The 25,420-nt window shown below is 46.5% G+C and overlaps 2 protein-coding genes across 5 annotated transcripts in view; one reads left to right on the top strand and one right to left on the bottom strand.

Annotated features, from left to right (window-relative positions):
• The window catches only part of LOC119396012 (sodium-coupled monocarboxylate transporter 1), a 79,439-nt gene extending 56,568 nt beyond the window's left edge, over nucleotides 1–22,871 (top strand). The window contains exons 8-17 of one of the 2 annotated variants that reach the window (XM_037663043.2): nucleotides 3,198–3,338; nucleotides 6,327–6,456; nucleotides 8,751–8,839; nucleotides 9,749–9,858; nucleotides 9,931–9,998; nucleotides 13,115–13,201; nucleotides 15,102–15,268; nucleotides 16,811–16,908; nucleotides 18,903–19,021; nucleotides 22,797–22,871. In XM_037663043.2, the coding sequence (XP_037518971.1) occupies nucleotides 3,198–3,338; nucleotides 6,327–6,456; nucleotides 8,751–8,839; nucleotides 9,749–9,858; nucleotides 9,931–9,998; nucleotides 13,115–13,201; nucleotides 15,102–15,268; nucleotides 16,811–16,908; nucleotides 18,903–19,021; nucleotides 22,797–22,847 (1,060 nt within the window). In that variant the 3' untranslated portion in view covers nucleotides 22,848–22,871. The remainder of the gene's footprint in view (nucleotides 1–3,197; nucleotides 3,339–6,326; nucleotides 6,457–8,750; nucleotides 8,840–9,748; nucleotides 9,859–9,930; nucleotides 9,999–13,114; nucleotides 13,202–15,101; nucleotides 15,269–16,810; nucleotides 16,909–18,902; nucleotides 19,022–22,796) is intronic. The other variant, XM_049416868.1, reaches the window with a different exon arrangement.
• LOC119396011 (sodium-coupled monocarboxylate transporter 2) overlaps nucleotides 1–25,420 on the bottom strand; it is a 293,281-nt gene that overhangs the window by 231,853 nt on the left and 36,008 nt on the right. The window lies entirely within an intron of this gene.

Here is a 25,420-nt window from a genome sequence, read left to right as displayed (position 1 = left end):
ATCTCGCGCCCGTCTCACCAGAGCCCGTTGAGACTCCAGCGAGGAGCAAGTTGAGGAAGGCAGTCTCCCATGCCTCTCGGGAAGGGGTTAAAGAAGGGGGCAGATGGGGATTTTTGAGGGCGGAGCTCTTAAAGCTTTTCGTTGCGCCGGGCAGTGCGAACAGAAACTATCACCACCATCAATCGGTACGCGCCTTCTTCGTCCTCTTCTTCCTCTCATTCCTCTTCTTCATATTCTGCTTCGTTGTCAAAACACGTTCGACTATTTCTCCGGCGTGGCTTGTAAAAGCCCTGATTGGTGATAGGAGATGACTAGTACAGAGAGAGAGAAAGAAACAGAAAATTTTGGGGAAAAACATCCTCATGAGGCGCGGGATTCAAATCCGCGTAGCAATGATTCTAAGGTGAGCGTGTTAACCACTCGGCTATTCAGCCTTTCTTTTTTTATCCGGGCTTTTTTTTTTTAGTTAGTCTTCGCAATACATTACTTCATTTTCTTTATGACTCGGCTATCCAGGCACACTGGCAGAACACAGCGTAGCCTTGTGTAGTATCGTATAGCAAGGGGGTAGAAAGGGGAAGGGATGGTGAAGAGGAGTGATGTAAGGGTGAGGAGGAGGGTGAGAGTAAAGTATAGCATATAAAGAATGAGAAAGAAGAAATAGAGAGAAAGAAATGCAGAGAGAGAGGGAAAGAGAGAGAATCAAAGAAGGAGAAAGAAAGAAATAGAGAGAGAGACAAAGATAGGAAAGAAAGAGAAAGAAAAGAATAGAGAGAGAAAGAAAGAACTGAAAATAAACAGAGACAAAAAAGACAAAAAGACAGAGAGATGAGAGAAAAGCAAGGAAAAACAGAGGAAGAAGAAAGAGAAACGTAAAGAGAAACAAAGAAGGCCGCCACCCAGCTGCGCTCTTCCTTCAGGCTTGACACCACTAGTGGGAAGGTGCCATAATTTTTCTTTACTTTCCCATCTTCTTTCCTCTTTCTCTCTTCCTATTTTCATTTCTTCTATTCATGCCCTTCTCTCGAAAGAGCAGGTAGGGACTCTGCCCTTCTTAGCGGAAGTTATTAGCGTACTCTTCCTATTTCCTCCGTGTCCTTGAGTGTTGTTTGTGCATGTCAAATATTAAAGATAACTTTCTTTTTATTTATATATATGGAAAAAACATGGGAAAGTAGCCTACTTTAGAGGGGTCATCCCGTCAACGTGATAAGAGTATTGAAGAAGCACACAAAAAACAGAAAAACTAGAAAGAATAAAAGAATACGTCGTCGTCGTCGTCGTCATCGTCGTCGTCATCGTCGTCGTCGTCGTCGTCGTCGTCGTCGTCGTCGTCGTGTTGTTGTTGTTGTTGTTGTTGTTGTTGTTGTTGTTGTTGTTGTTGTTGTTGTTGTTGTTGTTGTTGTTGTTGTTGTTGGCATTAAGTGAATTTAGGCCTGAGAAGACTCGGACTTCCATAGCGGTCTTCACTGATGTGAAGTGTTCAGGGCTTGGTGGTTAACAAGCTGACACTCACCCGAACCCGAAGCGCAGTCCCCGTTCAACAACTAAGCCGAGCGTCAATCTGCAAGCACATGTAACTGTATTAACTGCTGTGTCTGGTAAAGCAGGACGCCTGCGAAAATATGGGGCTTCAACTTCGGAGATTAAAGTCACTGTCTTTAGCTTCTGAGCGCTGAAGACAGTGGCGGTTTATGACGCTCGATTAGACGCCTTCCCTGATTTTCCATCTCTCAAGTGCATTTCTTCTGTACGCTTGACCAAAAAAAAAAGACACGGACAACAGAGAAAAAAGACACACGCAGCGCAGTTCTCCAGAACAGTGGTGGTTACCCTTATATTGGAGATCAAAAAGTTTTGCAAGTTGGCTATAACCAAATATCGGACAGTGATCATTCTCTACTTTTTTGTTTAGTTCATCTCTGCAGCCTAGCAAGGCCTGAATATCAAGCCTTCCAGTTCGTTACTTGGTCTGCATCAGTCAGTGAAACATGGCGTCCACCCACGATTTTAAGCTCGAGTACCGGAGCGCTATCAAACTTTTGTGCAAAGAAGGAAGTTCCCCAAAAGAAATCCACAGTAGGATGGTGAATGTGTATGGCAGTGAATGCCTCTTCATATGCTACAGTGACTAGGTGCTTCATTGAGTTTAAACGTTGCCATGTACACGTAACAAACGATCCAAGGTCAGGGCGGCCGACCACTTCAGTCGACTTGGACCCATTCAGCATCACCAAAGAGCCTCATCTGAATAAATGCCGAAATAAGCTGTCCAAAGTTGCCGGAGAATTGAACATTATGGCAGTGCTTTCACTATCATCCACTATGTCGAAGGTCTCGGCACGATGGGTGCCACGGAACATCTCAGCAAGATCAACACCACCGCGCACATTCATCAAGGAGCTTTTGCACCTCTATTCAAGCGAACCAGAAGAGTTCATCTCATCCCCGTTTCGTGACTGGGAGTGACACATGGCTGTATCAGTGGGACCCAGAAACAAAACAGCAATCTATGCAGTCGAAGCATTCGGGGTCCCCTCCCCTGAAAAATTTCAAGACCCAACGCTCAAGGAGGAAAGGCATGGCGACTCTTTTTGGGACGCAAACGAGATCTTGCCGATTGAGTGTTTTCAATACAGTAGAACAGTTACAGGTGAATACCACACCAACGTTCTTCGAAAACTGCGTGAAGCCATCGTGGAAGAACGCCGAGGATTATTAGTGGCAAGAGGCGTCCTCCTCCTGCAAGACAACGCCCCTGTTCCCAGGTCTCATGTTGCCCAGGCTGCCATTCGAGAGTGTGGTTTCTAACAGCTGGAACACCCACCCCACAGTACCGACCTGGCCCCGAACGACTTTTATTTATTTCCGAATTTGAAGAAACACCTCAAGGGAACGAGGTTTGATGACTTTAACTCGCTTCAGATTGCTGCAGAGGATTGCTTTGGCAACCAGGAAGAAAGTTTTTTTTTTGCAAGGTACCAAAAGCCTTCCAGGAAGATTGGAGAAGTGCATTAGTGTGAAGGGAGATTATCTCGAAATATATATATTTTTTCGAAGGTCTGGCAGCTTTCCTTATATGTGAGTTGCAAAACTTTTTAATCTCCCCTCGTACCAGATCTCCCGGCTTTGCTTGTGGCGTTCGCACTGGTTGACACGTCGGGTAACAGGCTTTTCGTCTTATCGTGTCTTCGCAGCTTCAGCACAAGCCTCTACGACACGTACACAACCTGGAACGTCGTTCTCGGCTGGACTATCGGTTGGATGGCCGCCTACTGCGCCAGCCAGACTCAGGTGCAGCGCTACTCCAGCATGAAGTCGCTCAAGCGAGCGCGCAGGTCAGTAAAACCGCGCACAGGTCTTTCCTACCTCTCTTAATGCTTTGTGGAGCTTGATTTTATGCACAGTCGAACGCTTTTACAGCGAATTTGTCTGCATAACGAAGTATTTCTTACGCCATGGCCATGCTGCGAGCATTACGATGCGCGACATTTACAACGTAGTGATCGGGAAAATCGAGGTAGTTTCAGTGTCCCGAGCTCTAAAGAGATTTGAAGTGAATCTGCCGAAGCCTGATTGCTAAAAAAACGTCTCTTCTTCTGCATGAATTGGTGGTAAGTTCACATGCACAACAGTAAAAGTAAGACCACAGCCAAAAGTAAAAATACCCAATAATCAAAGGAACGCGAAAGTTTAATTATGGCCAATAGATTTGGGGCGCTGCCGAACGGCGACTGCTTTCCGTGTTTTATTGCGGTATCAATTATATGGAGACAATCCGCGTGCCGTATGTTTCACTTTGGGGTGACTCCAAGGACAGCAGTGAGAATCCTAGGGAGAGAACTCCTAAATCCGCATTCAATACTTTGGTGCCCCGCGCATGCGGGGCTTGAGGGCAAAGAAAGGGCTGACCGGCTCGCTCGCGAAATAAGCGTCCCAGCACCGGTCGCAACCCTCGAGGAACCCCAACAACTCCACGCGACATCCTCGAAAACCAAAGAGTAGAACGACAAAAATGCAGTCATCCACATCCGGATCTTACCGGAGAACAAGCGCGAGATTGGCGTCGAGTACAAACCAACACGTACCCTCAACTACAAAGAAAACACAACATAAATCCCGCGATATACGCGCACCAGGGGCGTAGCCAAGGGGGGGTGGTTCAACCCCCCCCCCCGAAATTTTTCAGTTTTGCTTGCGTATATAGGCACGCACACATACAAACGCACGCACGAACATACATGAAGTATGGTTGAACCCCCCCCCCCCCCCCCCCCGAAAAAAATTTCTGGCTACGCCCCTGACGCGCACGGCTGGCGTTGTGTGGCCCACTCTCGGCCACATTACGTGGGAATGAAAATCGCGGCCCCAGAACATGAATTCCCCCCTTTTGAGGACAACGCCTCGGACAAGGCACCGGTGGAGACCTGGCCTGCTAGCAAGGATCGGGAGAGACAGCTGGCTCTGCTCGACCAAGCCCAGCGAACCGCTAAGGCCAGTGCAGTCCTGGGCTGAGAACTCCACCTACTTGTCCAGATACCTTATAATCAATAAATGTTTTCACTACTACTCCAGGCGCTTTCTCGCCGTCGACGTTGGCGTCGGCGTGATGTTCCGTATACAGTCCAAATCGACAACATCGCTCCGCGCGTCGTACGTTCTTTGGGCTAGTGAAAGCGCGCGAGCACTGTCGAAGGTCGGAGCGCTGGCAGAGATGAAACGCGCCGGCCTGCTCCGTCGCGCGAAAGGCGTACGGAAGGGTGCCGGAGGCGGGGCTTCGTTCCTCCAGCATGGAATGCTCACTTTGACCAGGCGGGCTAATCGCCTGGAAAGATCGCCTGGATACTCGCGGGAGCGCGTGAGTATCTTTCCAGGTGATAAGCCGAGAGCTTACACCTTTGCACGTGTTGTGTTATCGCAAGGTTTGCGTTGAAGCCATAGACAGCACGAAGGCCGCTTAGCCCGCTGAAGCTGCCGCGTTTCCCTACGCCAGCGTTTTGTTGGAGTTATTCCACGTCTCACGCGAAAGGAGAGAGGTGATCCCCTTACTTCGAGTAACATGCCAATTGGTTGCTATCGCATTCATTGCTTCGACATTGCGCTGAAACCTTGACTTTTTTTACGATAAGCGGTAAACAGTTTCTATGTGCTTAGGACTGCCAATAGACTCAAGGGATGCCAAGTGGCACATATCCAGGCGAACACTTTTATGTACACAAGCGCTAGGAAATGTCGAATCTAATTAACGCCACACGTTCACCTGTAATGAAAATGAGGGGCGTAGCCAGGATTTTACTTCAGCGGGGTGGTGTGCGTGTGTGTGCGTGTGTGTGCGTTCGCACTTATACGTCTTGGTGTCGATGGGGGAGCTACGTTTAAATGGCGGCTCTATGCAAGTCCTAAGTGGTCTGTTATGATGTAGGGGCATGTGTATTACGATCGATGAACTCTAGTTGATATACGAAGCACTAGAAAGCTCTAGAGCTGACTCTCGTACTGGGGAGCTATTTCGTACGCGTTCGGTGATAGAACGGAACGAAGCGTCACGAGAGTACGAGAACGAGAAAACAGACAATAGGCGAGCTGAGGGAATTCGCAAATGTTTTCAGCTCATGAAGAAATATGGAATTATTAGAGCTGAACATCAATATTGGCAGAAATTGTTTTTCAAAGCTTGAAATTGAAGAGCGGGATGACTAACAAAGTATCTGTGTTAATCTCTTCATTGGGTGCTAGGTGGTGTCGCAAGTTCACGAGACGTTCGGTGGTGGAGAGGGGCGGGGGGGCTGGTTGATACTTTGGCAAACTGTCGGCTTGGGAGGATTGGATTAGGTGAGGCACATTGAAGGTTAATTAGATTCTCCGGCCCGAGCGCTTACGTTTCAATCCATTCCACATCTCCCGGAGACCGTTCTCTATCCTTTCCGTCGGACGGAACCGTGCCTCCGCAGCGCTGCATTTTCCGGTTGCTATTCTCACGACTGACGGTCAGACAAGCCTCGGCCAATCCCGTGCAGCTCCCTTTGGTCCTCCCGTGACGTTTCGTTCCGTTCTGTCGCAGAACGCGTGCAAAATAGTTCCCCTGAAGCATTGTTCAGAGCGTGCCTATTAGGTGTGTAGCGGCGTGATCATTTCGTTGTCAATCTGTTGTAGTTGTTCTCCGGTTGTTTGTTTCTACATGCAAACCTCCTATATCTCGCCTGTAATTATGCCTTTGGGTTCTGCATATACATAAATAAATAATAAATAAATAAATAAATAAATAAAATAAATAAATAATAAAATAAATAAATAAATAAATAAATAAATAAAATCGCACGTTGCAGGGCGCTGCTGCTCAATATTCCCGGCGTGGCCCTGACCTTGTTGTTGTCCGTATTGTCCGGACTGACAATCTACGCCGTGTACCGGGACTGCGATCCTACGCTCACTGGCGACATCGACAAAGCAGATCAGGTAGGGTACATCCTTTCGTTTTAAAGGGACCGACAACTGCCCAGAACATGAAATGAGATGACTCCACTGAACGAAAGATTGTCCTTCACATTGACTCAAACCAACGCTGTTTCTTTCGTGAAAGGTGTATTTATATTTTTATTTCTTAATTGAAAGTCGCGAAAAATGACCTGTGGCGCCTCTGGTGGCAAGAATATGAACGATCCGATGTACCCGGCCACGTGACCGTTGATTGCTGTACACGGTCGATGAGTTTTTTTTTGTTTTTTTTTTTGTTTTTTTTTGTAGTATTGAAATATTGTTCGTTTCTTTATAATAAAAGGTATTACTACATAAAAATGTACATATAGGCCTGCGTTAGTAGTATGCGTTAAAGTGGCGCTGCATTCGCGTGACGCAATGATCCCATGCTCGACAGCGCGTCTTGAGCAAACTTTCAGCGTGCTCATGGAACCGTGCACGCAGTTTCCAGGTACGGCTAAGATATTGGAGCGACATAGTTTTGCTACCTACACTTGGTCTCAGAAATGACGCGCGCTGCTATTCGGCGCGGCCGCGCATATGCGTAGTGACGTTTTTGATGACTTGGCTTGGCTCGTGCATCGAGAGAGTAACGACGCCGGGACAGGCCACCCATGACATAGGCGCAGGCAACCTTGCCAACTATTCTCAACATAGGTTTCGCGAGGTCTTGCCAAGTATGGCGAGGTCGATCAAGTCTTTCGGTTTGCCTCATAAAACGTAATTTTTGCACATAAATTAGGTTAATTAATTGGTGAATCCTCAACTGGACGATGACATAATTCTGCACAATGGGGCGACACGTTTGCGCGCCAATTCTCGTTGAGATGCTCTCGAAAACGGCATCAGCGGCTCGGAAGAAGCGTATACATTGCGTTGATGATAGGAAGCCTCAATCATCAAACATATGGCTCGTACAAACATATTCGTGCGTGAAAATAATTATCATTCTCTGTCAGCGTGGGCATAATATTTATTACCCGCCACGGTGGTCTAGTGGTTATATGGTACTCGACTGCTGGCCCGAAGGTCGCGGGATTCGAATCCCGGCCGCAGCGGCCGCATTTCGATGGAGGCGAAAATGCTTGAGGCCCTTGTACTTAGATTTAGGTGCACGTTAAAGAACCCCAGGTGGTCAAAATTTCCGGAGCCCTCCACTACGGCCAGCGTTCCTCATAATTATACAGTGGTTTTGGAACGTTAAACCCCAACAATTATTATTATTGCTACGCTCACAGTCAAAATGGCGGGCACGCATAATATTTGATGGAGTACTGACACAAGAATACCCTACCTTGTTGTTTGTGTTGCATGTGTAGCTAAAAACCCGTTCATCGCGGCTGTAAACCTCGTTTGCTCCAGAGCGCGACGGTTAATAACTTGGAGCCGTTTTTACAGCGCGCAGCCGCAGCTTCGGTTTCTCAGAGCAGCGAGAGAGGGGCGTTCGGGGAGTCTTGAATGTAAGCATGCACTTGTCCACGTGACCACACAAAACTATGAGGTGCGCGCCACGCACCGCGACAGGCGTACGTAAGCACAGCTTTACAGTACGTCTGCTATGCTTGTACGTGCTATTCCATCTACTTGCCATCGTCTACGTGCTCGTGACGTATTCTCCGCTGTCCGAGGTAGCTAAAACTACGCCGCGAGTCTATAGGGATCCAGACTCATGACGTCGAGGGTTGTCTGTTAACGTATACACGCCAAGTTGATGTAGATGTCACCAGGTGCTGCGTTTTGCGCTTGGTTGTGCAGCACACACTTCGAAAATTATTTCTTATACCTTCTATGCTATATTTTCCATCGATATTATGCAGATGATATGCGTGAGTCTACACAAACGGTCTTTCGAGCTATCTTAGCTTCAAAATTTTGTGTCAGAATTCTTTTAAAGGAGTACAGACACTAAAAACTTCTTTTTTTTCTTTTTTTTTTCTGGCATCACGACTTTGGGGGTGTGCGGCGGCGACCTCTCCTCAAAGTTTCCGATCGTTATGCGTAAATTCCGTATAAAATCTTACCATTATCTTCAACCAACTGCATGACACCACGTGTTCTCATGATTGCTTGTCTGTGGATGATTCTCTTTAGCGATCTACAACGCCTTGTCAATATCTCTGGATTCTAATTAACATAGCAATGAGGACGTTGAAAATATTCACGCTATGCATAGCTCTTACAGCTCCTGCAAAAAGATAAGAAGATCTGTGTATTCTTTCTCAATGAGTTCATGCGCAACGGTGGTCAAAACTCTTTACCCGTTTTCGCTGCAGCTGATGCCGTACATTGTGCAAGACTTGCTGAGGAACTACCCGGGACTCAGCGGCCTCCTTGTGGCATCTGTCTTCAGTGGTTCGCTAAGGTTTGCGCTCACAATCAGTCAAGCATTGCCAATCGCTCCAAACTCATCCTAGGAAACAATCAACTGATGGAGATTGTTATTGCTAGTGATTCCGTTGTCAGATAATGCGCTGTTCAATTAGTAAAGAAAACAAATTACGGCTTAAGTAGCCTTTTTTTCTGGTTTATTCAAGCATTATCAACTGCAAGAACTCATTTTTCCCCATTTCTTTCGCTAACTTGGAAAGTTGGGCTTGCTAGTTAGACATAGTCACAAATAACCAGCACACATCCACGCCTCAGACAAGAAATGAGTGCTGTGGTAATGTGTTTCTTTCTTGCCTGCGTCGTGAATGGGTTCTGGTTTTTCGTGACCATTTCTTCGCCTTAGACTATTTCAAAAGCAAATGAAAAACAATAAGCTCTCGTCTCAGTAACCATACCACTACCAGTGACCTTTCTTTCCTTATGGTAACGGCAAAGACAACGAAGAAAAGTAATATTTGAGCCTGAAAAACATTACTAGTGGCTTTTGCGCAGCATTAAATGAATCATATCCGGCTGACCGTATGTAGGATGATGGAAATAATAATGATGTTGTTAACATAATACTGAGGATGATAACGACGATGACGACTCAAGAACAGCGAAAAACGCATAGCTGATGCAGTATTGTACATAGATAGGCTCATGGAGTCTGATATGATACATTGCTATTTTTTTTCTTTTTAGTATATAATGTTTGACACCTGCGCACGCCGAAGTGCCGCGCGAGGACGGAGTAGCGACGCAAGCGCTGGCAGGCCGAGCGCGAGTCGATCGAATCCGAAGTCGTAGCTGGGCACGAACTATAGTTCTGTTTTAAGTTTATGCACTGCTTTTACAAGGCGATCTACGTGAAAACTCATAGTTTGCAAACTTACCCTCGCAGTACACTTTCCTCTGGCTACAACGCCCTGGCAGCGGTGACTTGGGACGACTTCGTTCGGCCTCGGGTCAACATCAGCGAAGGCGCAGCGCTGCGACTCACGAAGCTAATGGGTGAGCGTTGATCTTAGCGCCTAAATTACGGCGGCAGCAAAGAGAAAATATACTAAAGCTTCGAAATTTCAGCCGCAGCCTACGGACTTCTCTCCATATCCATCGCCTTTCTCACCGGCACCATGGAATCTATCATACAGGTAAGTCTATCTACTTTTAAGGCGAAAGCCATAGATTCCTCACAAACCCGAAAATTAACCGGGGTCCCACGTCGGCGTCCCCCGTCGGCGGCGTCAACACGAATGGCGCAAAAATCATCATCACGTGATTACGTCACCACATGACGTCATCATGACGTCAGTGATCGCCACATTTTGTGACGTCACATCGCGTGGCGTCACATGATGACGTCATCACGACATCGTAGCTTGGTCAAAGGTGGGCCTATCACGGAGGTATTGAAAAACCAGGTGAGGTGCCTCCGATCGCGGAGGCAGTGCAAAACTATGCTAGGTGAAGAAAGCTTTCGGTGGGTGGCGGAGCTGGATCATACATCGACTGAGAAGAAAAATAAGATGGCTTTTCGCCTTCCAGTCGTCTTAGGTGAATGTATAAGGGACCCTGTGATTGTTTTGTGTCGGTGGTGATGGTAGAAAGGCATGGAGGTCAACCAGGCTTTGGCTTGGTTGGCTACCGTACACGTGGGATGGGGTAAAGGGGGAATATTACATAAGATAGACGAGAAAGAATGAAAGTAAGAGAAAGAAGAAATGAACAGTTAGTGCAAGCGGACGCAACATGAACTCGCGCTGGTAGTCGTGAGGCCCGGTCGTCTTCAAGTAGCACAATAGAGCTTTCGTGGCCTTCCGCATGCACGAGACCGTGCATAAGGGTCCCGGGATCTTGGTCTCTGACGGTGGTCTTGTACCAAGACGAAGTAGAATTTAATGTCGCGTTCTTTCTCGGGCGCTTGGTGGTGATCGTGCCTTATTCCATACGCTAGCTGCTTGTGAAATCCATCCGTAAAGCAAAGCGTAGTTTTTTGTAAAGCCGACCTCGAATAGGAAAAAAATGGCCCATTGATTAGGTGCCTGCTGAAGTATGTTCTCCAGAATATAAGGAATTCTTAGGAAATACATAGGGTCTTCCTCAATGAAAAGCATAAAAAATGTGACTACTACCCCATTATCCCAACAGATAACGGATTTCAAAAAATATACATGAAGTATATGGGCGCAACACAATTAATGAAGTGAAATTTTACGTTCATTTATTCGTAAAATTCAGGAATGCCCTCGTCCACGCATGTACTTGCAAAAACCCACATGTTTACAAGTATTAAACAATTAAATTGAGGTTGTTTTACGCTCCAAAACCACGAGATAGTTATGCGGCACGCCATAGTGGGTGACTACGGATTAGTTTTGTCCACTTGAAGGTTCTTTGATGTGCAACTAAGTCTAATTACATGGGAGTGTTTGCATTGCGCCCTCCTCGAAATGCGCCCGCCTTAGCTGGGAATCGAACCCATGTCCTCGAGCTTAGCAGCGAATAACCTTGGCCAAAAAGCTATCTTCAGGCGGGTTATTTGCAAAAATGGGTTTCATTTCGTGATCACCGATATCCAGAACTTCGAAAAGCAGCGCCTGACGGCTGATCGCCCAATCTGTCTTCGAACTTATCTACGACCGATAAATATATACTTCTCGGGTTTTAGGACTACGGGAACCTTCTTCTCTTCGTTCGTATTTTTCTTGCGTTAAAGTGCCCTTAGGTCATTTTCCGCCATTGATTAAGGTCTTGGTCGCTCGTAACCTGACGCGCTGCGCATCGTTAGCAACCCACGCGGCGTCGGAGCATGGTCCCCTGCTGCCTCTTCCAAAATACATGAACAAAAGCCTTCACTCTTGTAGTCGAGCATCGATCACACTGACTGCAATGTATACGCAACTTGCGCATTGCCTAAAAAGCGCTGTAGTGGAACTTCCGGTTGCCGCCACCTCAGTACCAGTGACGTCACGTAATGACGTCAGAGGGTTATTGGTAGAAGTTCGATCTACAAGAGTTCAGGTTGTTTTTCTCGGCCCCCAACAAACCAAGCTCCCTGGACAAAAAGATGAACGAGAGCAATCCAGCCATGCAACAAGTGTTGCGTCAAGAAGCACGCCACGAACTATATGTCTGTCTCACGCAGGAGTGAAGTTGTGTATGAAATACCGACCTCGTGTGGCAGTTCCTGTATCGTACGAAAGCGTAACTCGAAGGTTGTGGGTTCGGATCCCACCGACGGAAAGGGTGATTTTTCGTCCACCTTACTTTCTTTCAATTTAACTAGTAGTCGTATCAGTAGTAGTAGTAGTAGTAATAGTAGTAGTAGTAGTAGTAGTAGTAGTAGTAGTAGTAGTAGTAGTAGTAGTAGTAGTAGTAGTAGTAGTAGTAGTAGTAGTAGTAGTAGTAGTAAGTGAGAACCATTACAATACAGTTAGGAAACCACAAATAACGTCAATAACGTCGCCTATGCTTTCCTTGGCTTAATTGGCTGTCGTTTTCGATTAGTTGTATATAGTTCCTGTATCGGGCAGAAGAGCCGTTGCCTCAACGACCGTCTACACATGCACGTAAACAACCTGAAGACGACAAACGTCAGCAATTTGGCTGTCCACTGTGCTAAATGTGGCTGCCTACCGATTTTTCGAGAGACCCAGGTTTTGCGTACTTACAAATATCAGACGGCACGTGAAGTTTTCGAAGCGTTCGCTACGAAATGTAGATACAGTATGTGTTAGCGCGCCTTCGATAAATCTACCTGCCAAGAAATGTATCTATTTCTGCAACTAATTTCTTTTTTACTAAATAAGCTTTGTTACTTGACTCTTGCACCGCTACAAGTCTTGATAACCCTCTCATGTGTACGCCATGTCAAGGTAAATTAGTGTGTTCTCACAATCAACCAAAGCAGTTGGCAGTCAGCGTGTCTACTGGTGCGTGTTTCCTTCGTGCTGTTTTACCTACGAATACGTACTAACTAGCTCGCATTCAGGCGTTATTAAGTTGTGCAACACCCTTTAACGTTCCTTCGAATGCGCAATGCTGTTTCGCGCAAGAGAAACTGCCGCTGGAGGCTTTTCCGCTCATTTGCTCGGTTTCCGGCCCGTGTCGTCGCACGAAACGTGTCCCAAAATGACCACGACAAAGTGAACGCCAAGAAAAGTGAAACTCGAGTGTTCTGCAACGCCTGCTAAGAAAACTTCCTTTACGTCTTTTTCTTTTTTTTACTATTCAGCGTTTTTTCTAACTCCATTTTTTCTTCACGCAGGCCTCAGCTTCGCTGGTCGGAGCCCTGTCCGGTCCCCTGCTGGCCATTTTCGTCCTAGGCACTTTCTTTCCTTGTTGCAAGAAGAAGGTAATTAAGGGCGACCGTGGCAGGCAGTAATGCGCGGATGGCTGCCGCCGCGGTCGGGCTGCCGTCATTTGAAAACTGAAACGAGCACCAGCTTGTCTTGTTATGTCGCTGAATGCATAGAGAGTGGTGCTCGAACCGCAAGAAACGCTACGTCAAAAAAAAAGATTGCGGCATCTTAGCAAAATATTCAGGAGCTCTTCCCTTATCGAAAAAATTGGGTGCATGACCCAGGGCCGTAACAACGGGGAGGGGGGGGTTCTAACCTCCCCAAGTTACGGCCTCTGGTCAAGCACGCACGGGCCATGCCGAAATTTTTTCATACTTTAACTTTTCGGGTGATACTAAAATATTTACACGCGTTCACAGCGAAAACCAGTTGCCAAAGTTAGCTGTTCTATACACAACCCCCCCCCCCCCCCCCCCCCCCCCCCCCCGCCCGAAAAAAATTCCCGGGTACAGCCCTGGCCTGACCTGCTCCCTTTCTTTCTTTCTTTCTTCTATCTATCTATCTATCTATCTATCTATCTATCTATCTATCTATCTATCTATCTATCTATCTATCTATCTATCTATCTATCTATCTATCTATCTATCTATCTATCTATCTCAATGCTCCCTCCTAACTGTTTTCTTCCTCCATGTTGGGAATCGGACCTTCATGCACGTGCTTGGCAGCGCTACACTACAGTCGCTACAGGAAACAACGACGGTCGCGCGTCCATATGCACGCAACAATGAAATCTGGCAACGTGAAATGACAGGTCCCCTCGATAAGATATCAGATTGCCGCCTCAGAACCGGCTGATCGTCCGGCAAGCCAACGATCGAGAGAGCATCAGTTATTGGACAACGGCGCAACCAATTACGAATGCGACCGGCGCACCTTCGAGGGACGCATTACTGCACAGTACGTCGCTGCCACTGAAATCTGTGAGTTACAAAAGCTTCGCTTCAAAGAAGGGTGGTGGGGAGGTAGCACATCTACAATGACTTTGCCAGTATACCTCGGGTGCCGGCAGAGTTTCTTTTTTTTTTTTTTTTTCGTGTACCATGCATGGGGCATACACGCACTGCGTATTACGTTTATATGTTTTTCGCTTTTTACGGTTTTTCGCTGTTCTGACTTCCCTGGCATACATAGTTTTGTGGTACATATCTAATTTTGTGAAGTTGGTTTGTGTGTAGTTTGACTATTCAGTAATATACTTCTTATTAGTAACACTTATAACAAGCAGTTCTTCGCTTTTTAGTTTAGTTTTCATTGTATTAACAAAGGAGGTCCCGCCTGCGGTGTGTAACCTTGGGACCTCCTCCTGCATATTTACCTGCAATGTACTATATTTTTGACAAGGACTAATAAAATTTGATTGATTGATTGATTGATTGATGATTGATTGATGATTGATGTGATTGATTGATTGATTGATGATTGATTGATTGATTGATTGATTGATTGATTGATTGATTGATTGATTGATTGATTGATTGATTGATGTAGTCTGCATTATTGACGTATTTGGCGCCAAAAACACTACCTCTATAAGCACACATCGTGAGATCACACGCACGTTGCGCAAGCGCTTGCAAAAGTGTCTTTATATGCCTCGTGTCTTCAAGAAAGGAACGGTTGAAACTACGCGCCCGTCTTGTCTACGCGTTCTTTTTGTATAGGCGTGTTTCTGGCGCAAGGCGTTGTTGATACAGAACACGCACCAACTATAGTCCAACAGCAATGTCACTGTTGCGTACCCTAGCTCTTTTCACCAAAAGTGCGTGCTTTTCGGTATAGCGGGAAAGTAGGTTACTTGAAAGGCAACTCAAATATTATGTATTCGTTGTTCCACTCCAAGTCCTCCAACGAAAGGCGCGTGCAACAACACGTTGTGTACGTACGATGCAGGGCGCCATTACGGGAATCCTGGTAGCCATGGCAACGTCCTGGTGGCTTGCCCTAGGCTCCATCATCTACCCGCGTGATGCGGACGACCTGCCCACGTCCACCGCAGGATGCACCGATTTCAATCAGACAATCACGGCCGGCTCATTCGACCCTCCACCGTTACCGAGGTGAGCGCTTGATCTTCAGTAACTTTCCTTGTAGTGCACGTAAGACAGGACAAAAAATATATAGGCACGCATAGACAGCACAAGGAAACGTACCTAAGATGTGCTACCAACAAGGCCGCATCGCATCCCTAGTGAGCGCTTGATAGCCGAATAAGCCAGTAATTAAATCGCGGGGTGCAATTCGCAGCCGTACTTCTTTAATCACCCAATAATTGGTGCTCCCGAGATGCAGTGCCGGCCTATTTACAGATAGTGTTCCACATTGCGATAATCACAACAATACTTACATGACCGTTGTAGGTTGTTACCAAGGTAACGTTATACACCAACGCAGCAAAAGTTACGCGTAATCGCCGGGGCATGCACACCAGGCCACACTGACCCCTATTTACTGTGATAAGGAATCGAATTGATACTCCCGACAAGAAATCTGACCGCCGTGGTGGTCTAGTGGCTATGATAAGATATATGAGGCGCGACTGCTGACTCGAAGGTCGCGGGATCGAATCCCGGCCGAGGCGGCCTCATTTTCGATGGAGACGAAAATGCTAGAGGCCCGTGTGCTTAGATTTAGGTGCACGTTAAAGAACACCAGATGGTCGAAATTTCCGGAACCCTCCACTACGGCGTCCCTCATAATCATATCGTGGTTTTGGGACGTAAAACCCTAACAATTATTATTAGAGAATAAAAGCTGACTGCAGTATAAGCAAATATAATGGCGAGAGTGTTCAAGGCGTGATTACATTTGCCGAAACGAATGCTTGGACGAGTTGGCTCATATTTTGAAAGATAAAACAGTGCATAGGACAGAACACACAGAAAGACGCAAAGATACAGCGTTTTATCTTTCCTAACACCGTTTTTCTGTATGTTCTGTCTTTTTTTTCTCTGTTTTATCTTCTCAGTGATCGCATTGTTGCTCATCGTAAGTGGCTGCGAATAATTTGCGGCACAAACAAAACACCTGCATGCGTTCACTTCTTTGTTGTCGGTAGTGAAACTCGTTCCTGACGTGTAGTTATGATGTCGGCGGTGATAGTCAGTGTCGAATAATGAAATAATGAAGCGGGATTGATTTCAAGTTCTTGCATTCTTTGAAGTCTCGCATTCGAGGTCCTATACAAACTCCCGTTTCTGGTACGATGTCCACAGGATAAGTACAACAGCAGTTGTTAACGGCGATTTTCTGACAGGTTGCGATCGTCGCACGAATGGAAAGACGTGAAATGAAAAAAAAAACTTCTTGAATTAATCAATCACTCAAATTATCAAATATTGAAGGGTCCCCCAGTACCATTTATACCCATCGCCTAATGGTGCACCCAGCAACAAATCGATTAATATTCGATTAATAATTACTATAAGTATATTTCTAATCCACTGTTACTTTATTGTTTTATACGAATGTACTTAGTAATTAATGAGCCCGCGTTCTTTTTTATCTTTGCAATATGTTAAGGCGTTGATGTTTCGTAGTGGGGTTAAACGCTGTGATTTATCGCGAAAAGTGTCAATATTTTCTCTCTTTCTCGAACGCAGCGGAATCTTCCAATTCTACCACATCTCATTCATCTGGATCGGCATCGTCGGTTTTATCACGCACATGGTTGTCTCGCTGGCAGTCAGCCTCGTTTTCGGTGAGTCTCAGGTGCAACAACCGACGACTCAAGACTGACTATACAGTGGGACACGAATTATTTGCGACGGGCAGGAACTTCGCCCCTTACCCTACAAAAGTCTTCATAATTATTCTGATGTTTTTACAGCGAAAGCTGTTATGAGATCATTTCAACGGCCGTTTTTGGCGCCGTAGTTGTCCGCCGCCGCCGCCGGTGTCCGTAACCGCTATCGCACGAAATAAGAAAAAAAAAGGAAATGAGAAAATATATCCAGGATGGAACGAGGTTCGAACCTAGGCCCTATGCGTGGGAGCCCAGTGTCCTACCTCGGAGCTATGCCAGTGCTTGAAACTGCGTTGCAAAAAGACCCTATACAGGCTTCATGTCGGGAAGGAACCACATTAACATATGTAATGTAGTGTGGTCGAAGAGTAAAATAACAGCCAGGCGTCACACAAACGCGAATTCTGTAACCGGGCGTCACACAATGCGAATAGCGCAACGAGTGGGTTGTTGAATGCTTCCAACCCATTAGAAAGGCCTCTGCGATAATTCTTCATCGTCATCAGCCACAGTATCAACAAAGTTCACATAATGCCTTACAGATGGTGCCTCGCTTCTCCGCAGAATAACGAATAATGTCGTGGTGGGTGCTTCCAAACTTCCCAAAAATTATGATTTGTGGCGTAGTGGGTGCGCTGCTAGTGTACTTGTATTGGTAGCCCCAAAAGAGTTTACAACGGCCCTTAGAAATCGCTGCGCTTTCCGCGCAGGCCTGGCGTTTTTTGCTGACTTTCTTTCTTTTCAATGGACTTTTTTCTTGACATCCAACTGAATGTCATGCGCGATTTTTGTGAAGGTATATAAAAGTGTGGAAACCCATCATTTCTCTATAGCGGTAGTTGTCACCCCTTGCAGGCTGCTCTTCATTTCACAGTCAGTTTAGTTACATGTGTATTCCTCCACATATTGATGGTAGCTTGCTCAAGAGTATGCTAATGCAAACTAGAATATGCCTGCCCGTTTTGTGACAGCCGTACAGTCAATAACACTAGCGCATTCAAAACATCCTTCCAGCGCGTCGTTTCTCCAACGTAACTCATCCTAATAGTGTTTCACGCTCGCCCAATCCATTACGCATCAATGTTTTCTTGTTGTTGTTGTTTTTTTCGCACGCCGACAAATGATAAAACAACTCTCCTTCCAGCATTGTCTTCATTCCCGACATAACTTTTTTTAAAAGGCAACTGTCGAGAAAGGCCTTGTTGGAACGCGCTTCTCGGCAGAGCCAGGCGAGTGATCAACATGCGTCCCAAACAACTGAACTTTTATTATCTGATATCCCACTGAGGATAGCTCGGATCGCTCCGCGTGCATGCGCTCTTGGCACTATCCCCCGAGCGCCGCTGGAGGTCGCCACAGTACCCCCCTTTTAGTGCCCGCACGAACAACGAGCACACACGGACTACACACTGAAGTTCATAAGTACATGCGCGCTGCAGGTCTTGAACACCGTCCACTCCGCGTGAACCTTTTGACGACACGTTGGGCCTGTGCTCTCTGTTGTGCTCGGGGTCTCTTTCATTATACTATGGCAGTAAAGTGCGAAACCCCGGAGGGACTGAGCAAAGTTGTGGTCGCGTGACCACAGCCTCCTGTCAGGTCATGCGAACTAACCCAATCCTTTTTCTCTTAATGTACGTCCCACTATTCATATAATGTTTGTACCTATGAGACCTGTAAGGTAAAATTGATTAATTAATTAATTACCTAGTCTATAAAGGACTGCGTCTCGAAAATTGCACTGTAATTTAAAAGAACTTGTTGTTGGGCTAGTTGGTACATTTCTAAAAACCTAATTAGTTGATGGTACGTGGTTGATACCTGGGTGTGTGCGTGTGTGTGTGAATGTGTGGTGTGGTTGCACTGTAATTAAGTTTTTGGAAAGTCTATAGGTAAGTCGACCACATAATGGTAAGGCGACTCACAATATAGTGTTTACCCGCTCGCAGAACGGAACGAGAAGGAAGAGGTGAACCCCAAGTACATCTGTCCCTTCGTCCGGCAGTACATGAGCAATTACGTCAAGAAGAGCACCGACAACGTACTCAAGGAGCCTCTTCCAACAACGGTGAGTATGCGTGCAAAGGTGTCAAGCGCCAATAAGTAAAGCGCAGAGCAAAACCACCTTCGCGCATATTCTTTTGCGTCGCGCAATTGCTTTCAATCAGACCATCACGGCCGGCTCATTCGACCCTCCGCCGTTACCGAGGAGCGCGTCTACCATCTAGTTTGCCTAGCCAAGAAACGTCCTTCGCCTAACACAGGCACGTAGCCAGGATTTTTCTTCCGGGAGGGAGGGGGGGGGAGGGGGGTAAGGCCTAATTGTTTGAAAGAAATTCTTTCCATGGCAAAAAAAGAAAAAAAGGTCCGGAAATACAGAAGGCTGGGCTAATTTATTTCGCCCCCCCCCCCCCCGTAATGGCGGTGCAAGCCATATAATCGTAAGTGCACATCGTTGTCATATTTTACAGCCAAGCTGCTTACAGCTAGGAAATGGAAAAAAAGTGTGTCCGAGATGTTGACAAAAACACACCACTCGCGCAGCGTGGTCACACCGCCTCTCAGAGGCGGCGCAAAACCCGCGCCGCACCATCCACGCGCGGGTTAAGCCCCGCCTCCGAGAGATGTCGTGCCCAGGCCGCGCGCCCGCCTATAGAGCGCCATCGGCAACATAAATGTGAATCTGATCGACGCCAGCAGGCTAAAACGACTGACGAAGATAGGGCTAACTACACTAAGCGCAAATGCGCTGCTCGCCAGGATCCCCAATATCGCGAAGCCGGAAATGCCCGTCGACGTGTTGCTTACAGCCCAGACGAGCGCTTCCAGGGAGCCTCGGGAAGATTCCAACGGGAGTTGATTGGGAATTCGTTTGGGTACGTCTGCGGCGTGTGTGATCGTATGTGGCTCGCCAGACACCTTTCCACCATCTCTGGCATGCGTGAGCAACTGCAGCGTCACTGTACGGCGCCGACAATCCGGGGGTGTGCTGCATCGGACTGCCCCGAGCAAGTGCCGGTGTGTCGGACGCGTCGCGACTCGTTGCTCAAGGGCGTTGTGCCCCGGTTCGCCACCACCAACGCTCTTTTGCTGCGCTTCGTCTCTTTTCTGGTGGTGCTTAGGCGTCTACATTTTTTCCTGGAAGTTATGTACCAACTTGCCCAACAACAAGTTCTTTTAACCAACGGCTTCGTCTAGGAAAGGCCAGGTCGAGGAAAGGCCATGGCGTCGCCACGCCTTCCGTTCATCTGCATACGTGGCTTGACCCACGGCAGTGGCCAGTACGGTATAAAGGGCCAATTGATCACGTTGCTAGGGAAATGGATATGTCAAGAGAGAAAATTTTAAATATAACTAAACTAGGCAAGCACCTTCGCTGGTCTTCCACCTTCGCATAGCGGAAGGGCCCTAAATATTTTTCATCGGTGTTTACAAGGCAAGTCTTACAGAAAAGGGGTATAAACAGCCATTGTCGGGAGGTAATAGCGCAATGCAGTCACCCCGTTGTATGGAATTGCTGGGTCAAAGCCTGTCTCAATGTTTTAGGCCTGTACGGATGCTTTTCCGTTTCGCTGAAGGCCCTGCGATATATAGCTACAACGACGGCAAATGTGATACACGGTGCTTAGTTGGTATATGGGAGATCGCAGATCGATGGTATATGAAAGATTTGATGTGTATCATATGTTGATGGTATAGCCGGCTCTAATGTAGCCTACCTTTGAATGTTTTTTTTTTTTTTCATATATAAATCAAGAAGACTTAGAGGACGCTTAAGCTTCGCTTTCAAGAGTAGAACGCGATAGCGTAATCGGACCGTGTTCGTATCGCTTTCTCAATCCCTAGCCTCGCTTCGTTTCTCGACCGACACGTAAACCATGCGGCAAGGAAAGCCAAAGTTCGGACGCCCTCCGGCTCCTATATCCATGCATGCGGCGTGACAGAACACAGAACCCGTGGGCCCTTCGCGCCACCTCGAGGGCTTTCTGTGAAGCCGCTGAAGAACCTCCGAGATGTGCGTACCACCAACGCTAAATGGTGTAGATAAATAGCTCGCCCTTAGTATATGCCAGAGGGTGTATGCATAGGCGTGCGCAGGGTTCCCCATTAGGGGGGGCGAAGGTTCATCGCAGCGCCCCCCCCCCCTTGTAAGTCAATGTACGAGGCAGATTTTGCGCCCCCCCCCCTCTTAGGTGACTGGGAGGGTCAATGCATGGGGCAGAGTTTGCGCCCCCCCTCTTAGGTTATTAGAGGGGGCGGCCGCCCCCCTGCCCTCCCTCTGCGCACGCCTATGGGTGTATGCGTGGTGGCCGAGCGCCTAAACGCATCGCGCCACGGAACGAGGGGTCGCGCATTCGATTCCCCGATCCCACTCGAACCGAAGATTTTTTTTATTTATTTCTTTATTTGCATTTACCTCCAATTTTCGCTCACAGACTACGCTGATCGCTTACAACCAAAGACGCCGACGCCGCCGACATCGGAATTTCTGCGAAACGAGCTCTTTAACGCTACCACGTTAACTTATTTCCAACGCGGCAGAGGTCGATTAATCAAAGCTTCATCCTTAAAGAAACGGTTTCGGAAGCCGAAGTAACGCTTCTTTGAACTGCAACAGCTTGACACTTAGAGCTGAAATTATATACATTCTTAACTTCCTCCGTTCCCGAAAGAATGTCGCCGAACGACATCCGGCGGCTACCGTAGTAGTGCGTACGTTTAGTAATCTGCCTGTATTTGCCAATGCGCATATTCGTAGGACTACCCAAGGAAACACAGCACACGTCTGAAAGAATTGCTGCTGGGAGCATGATTTCCGAAAGAAAACGTGGCGCTACAGCAATGTTAAAGAAACGCCAGTGCGGTACAGCACACAAAAAAAATGCTAATAGGGTGCTTGCTGTATAGTCTAAGTTGAGAAATATAAGAAAAAATGACGTTTAGTGATTTGAGGCATTCGCCTATAGGACGGAAAGAAAGAAAGAAAGAAAGAAAGAAAGAAAGAAAGAAAGAAAGAAAGAAAGAAAGAAAGAAAGAAAGAAAGAAAGAAAGAAAGAAAGAAAGAAAGAAAGAAAGAAAGAAAGAAAGAAAGAAAGAAAGAAAGAAAGAAAGAAAGAAAGAAAGAAAGAAAGCTTTTGCATAGTTTCCACACCAGAGTCCATATATCATTAAGATAAAATACTCAGAGAAACATAGAAAAAGCACGCTCGTAATGACCGCACTGCAAAATGCAACCTTCAGTTACAAAATTGAAGGCAACAGAAATGTAAAGAAATAACAAAACAAATTAAATGACCCAGCACATATAAATGCTCGAAATAAACTCCACTTTCGCTCCACTTTAATGATTAATGACCTTTAGAAGAACCAGAGCAAGTATTAGGCTCGGCGTATGCACGCAAAAGAGCCATTCATCTACACCAAAATCTGTCGGGCACTTCCACGAATCACGTGCGCGTAGGGTCGGTGGCACCTTAAAGCCGCCCATGTAGACTTTCGGGGTACTGCAGAAACAACTTGTGGCTGGGCAGGTTGGTGCTTGCAAACATGACATATTGTAGCGTTGAAGCACACTCACACAAGATGAAACACAACCTCCTGTCGCGTCTCGTTGTGCGAACGAGCTAAATAACTAACTAAATAAATAAATATTTTGGGCTAAAAGAACTCGGGTTGTTTTTTGTGTATATGTGCTAGCATCATAGGATCTAGATTGAATGTATACAATATATATATATATATATATATATATATATATATATATATATATATATATATATATATATATATATTCTTTTTTTTCGACAAACTTTCCGTTACTTTTCTCGTTCTCTTCTTTTCAGAACGGAGTGTCACCGGCGGAACTCAAGCGGTTGATGTCAGAGGACCAATAAAAAAAAGGAAAAAAAATCACAGCAGTCGCATGGCGTTTCATGACACGTTACACTCGTGAAACAACAAGCGTCAGTTACGCCGGCTGGTGAGAGAGAGAGAGCGAGGGCGGAAAGGCAGGCAGGTCAACCCGATGAGCTTCCGGTTTGCTACCCTACACACTGCAGGCGTGAGTGCACCCTCAAGAGTAATTACAGTATGTTTCTAAAAGCTAGTTTCAGTTGCTACTGCGCCCTGACGTCACAACAGGGCATGAGCTAGGAGGCGTTGGCTTCTCGTCATGTGCTCGCGCAAGATGCAGTGACTTTTCCACGGCCGCTCCAGCTCCGTTGGTGACGTACAAGCGGCCATTTTGAATGTTTTGATGACACACAAGTGACCATTTTACATATTTTGGTACCTGACGTCATCACAACTGCCCAGACTGCTGCGCGAAGTCACCGGCATTAGTACTGTAGCCTAACGTCAAGATATTGTTGATGTTGGCAGGTGCGCCGTGGGGAAATTGACTGCAATATCAAAATAAAATATCAGCATTTGCCGACCTTCACACTTGCTTAGAGCCGTCTCTGTATGCACGAGATTTGTATGGCAGAGTAAACTCGTCTTCGAAAAATGGTATCCGTACCCCTCCAAGGGTGCGCTCACTCCCCCCCCCTCCCCCCGATATTGTCCATGGCTGGGGGAGGAGAGGGCGGAGGGGCGAGGATGTATGCTAATCGCTTGCCACGTTGTAAACCTGCAGTAAACAACACGTTGCCATACTATACACACTCCTTCGTGTGCAGCGTAGACAGGGGAGCGGGGCGTATTCAACCTTCCCCCCACCCCGAAATTTTCCAATTTTGCACGCATATATATATATATATATATATATATATATATATATATATATATATATATATATATATATATATATATATATATATATATATATATATATATATATATATATATAAAGAGAGAGAGAGACAGAGAGAGAAAAGTTCAGGGAAAGGCAGGAAGGTTAACCAGAAGAAAATTTTCCGGTTTGCTACCCTGCAGTGGGATCCTTCCTTACCTTTCTTCATGTGTATGTATATACTCGCACACACACAAACGTACGCACGAACATACGTAAGAAATTCTTGAACACGCCCCCCCCCCCCCCTCCTCCCCCCAAAAAGAAAAAAAGATTTCTGGCTACGCCCCATGTGTGCGCGCGCAGAATGGACCGGCGGCACTTTTGCGTTGGCTTTTTCTTAATTTTTGCCTTTATCTATCGCAACTCATAACAATAGATAAGATAAATCTTGCAGTTAGTCCGTTTCTCTATTTATTTTTTTTATTTATTCATTCATTTATTTCTCTGTTCAATTGACTCTGACTGATTGCTAGCACCAGTAGCATTCAAGGCACAAACAAACAAAAATTGGAAGCCCCCTTTTTTCGTATGCAAATGCGCGCACCAGTGCGGGGCTAATTTTAGAACATCCATAAGCTAAGCGGAGGTGCAATGTATTTCTTATACCTAGAAATGGTCTCGCCGTACAAGATGATGCCCAAACTAAAAAAAAAAAAGCGTCCTGCTTCTCGGAATCCGGAGAACGACTTCTACACCCAGAGCGAAGTTAAATACCGACCACGCGAGCGCGTATAGTAATAATAACAAGAAAAAAAACACATTAATATATGCGTGTCCAGGACACGTGCGGACTAGGCACTCACCGTTGGAAGCTCCGAGGCGTACAACGCCGCATTCATTATTGCAACGAACGAGTCAAGCCGCTTCCTAGCGGGCGGTATACTTCAGAAGCTCGGGACTAAGCGAAACTGAAAGTAATATAAATACAACGAAAACACTCGCCTGCTCTTTTTGCACTGCTAAATGCAAATGACTTCGACATGCGATAGCAACAGTGCATCCGGCGTTCGTCGAACTCCCTTCAGTTCTGACTTCCAATGCAGACGAACGAGTAAGTTATGTTGATTAAAGTATGGTGCCAGAACCACGATTTGCTTATGAGGCACAGCATGGCAGGGGGGACTGCGGAGTATTTTTGAATAGCTGTCATTTCTGGTGTGCGTGTGCGCGCCTGTGTGCGTGTCTGTGTGTGTGTGTGTGTGTGTGTGTGTGTGTGTGTGTGTGTGTGTGTGTGTATGTGTGTGTGCGTGCGTGCGTGCGTGCGTGCGTGCGTGTGTGTGCGTGCGTGCGTGCGTGCGTGCGTGCGTGTGTGTGTGTGTGTGTGTGTGTGTGTGTGTGTGTGTGTGTGTGTGTGTGTGTGTTCTTTCCACCCCCATCGATAAGCAGCCGGCATGGCCGGGAACACGGAGTAATCAATAGAGTAGCGGAGGGCCCAGCGTATAAGTAACACGTGGTATACCCGATAATAAAACACTTGTTGGAAGTGTAGCGCCGTGCGTACGTGTTCGTGCGCCTTTCTTGTGTCCCCATTTATTTTCGCTACAATAATAATCAGAAGTGTCAGACCGTCAAGCCCGCACTGCAACTTTCTGATCAATATACAATCGAGTGATCGAGTGAAGAGAAGAAGATGGCTTTCACCTTCGAGTCGTCTTAGGAGAATGCAAAAAG

This window comes from Rhipicephalus sanguineus, chromosome 6 (genome assembly GCF_013339695.2).
Source record: "Rhipicephalus sanguineus isolate Rsan-2018 chromosome 6, BIME_Rsan_1.4, whole genome shotgun sequence".
Taxonomy (NCBI): Eukaryota; Metazoa; Arthropoda; class Arachnida; order Ixodida; family Ixodidae; genus Rhipicephalus; species Rhipicephalus sanguineus.
Note: the sequence above shows the minus strand (reverse complement) of the source record. Positions and strands in the feature narration are given on the sequence as shown.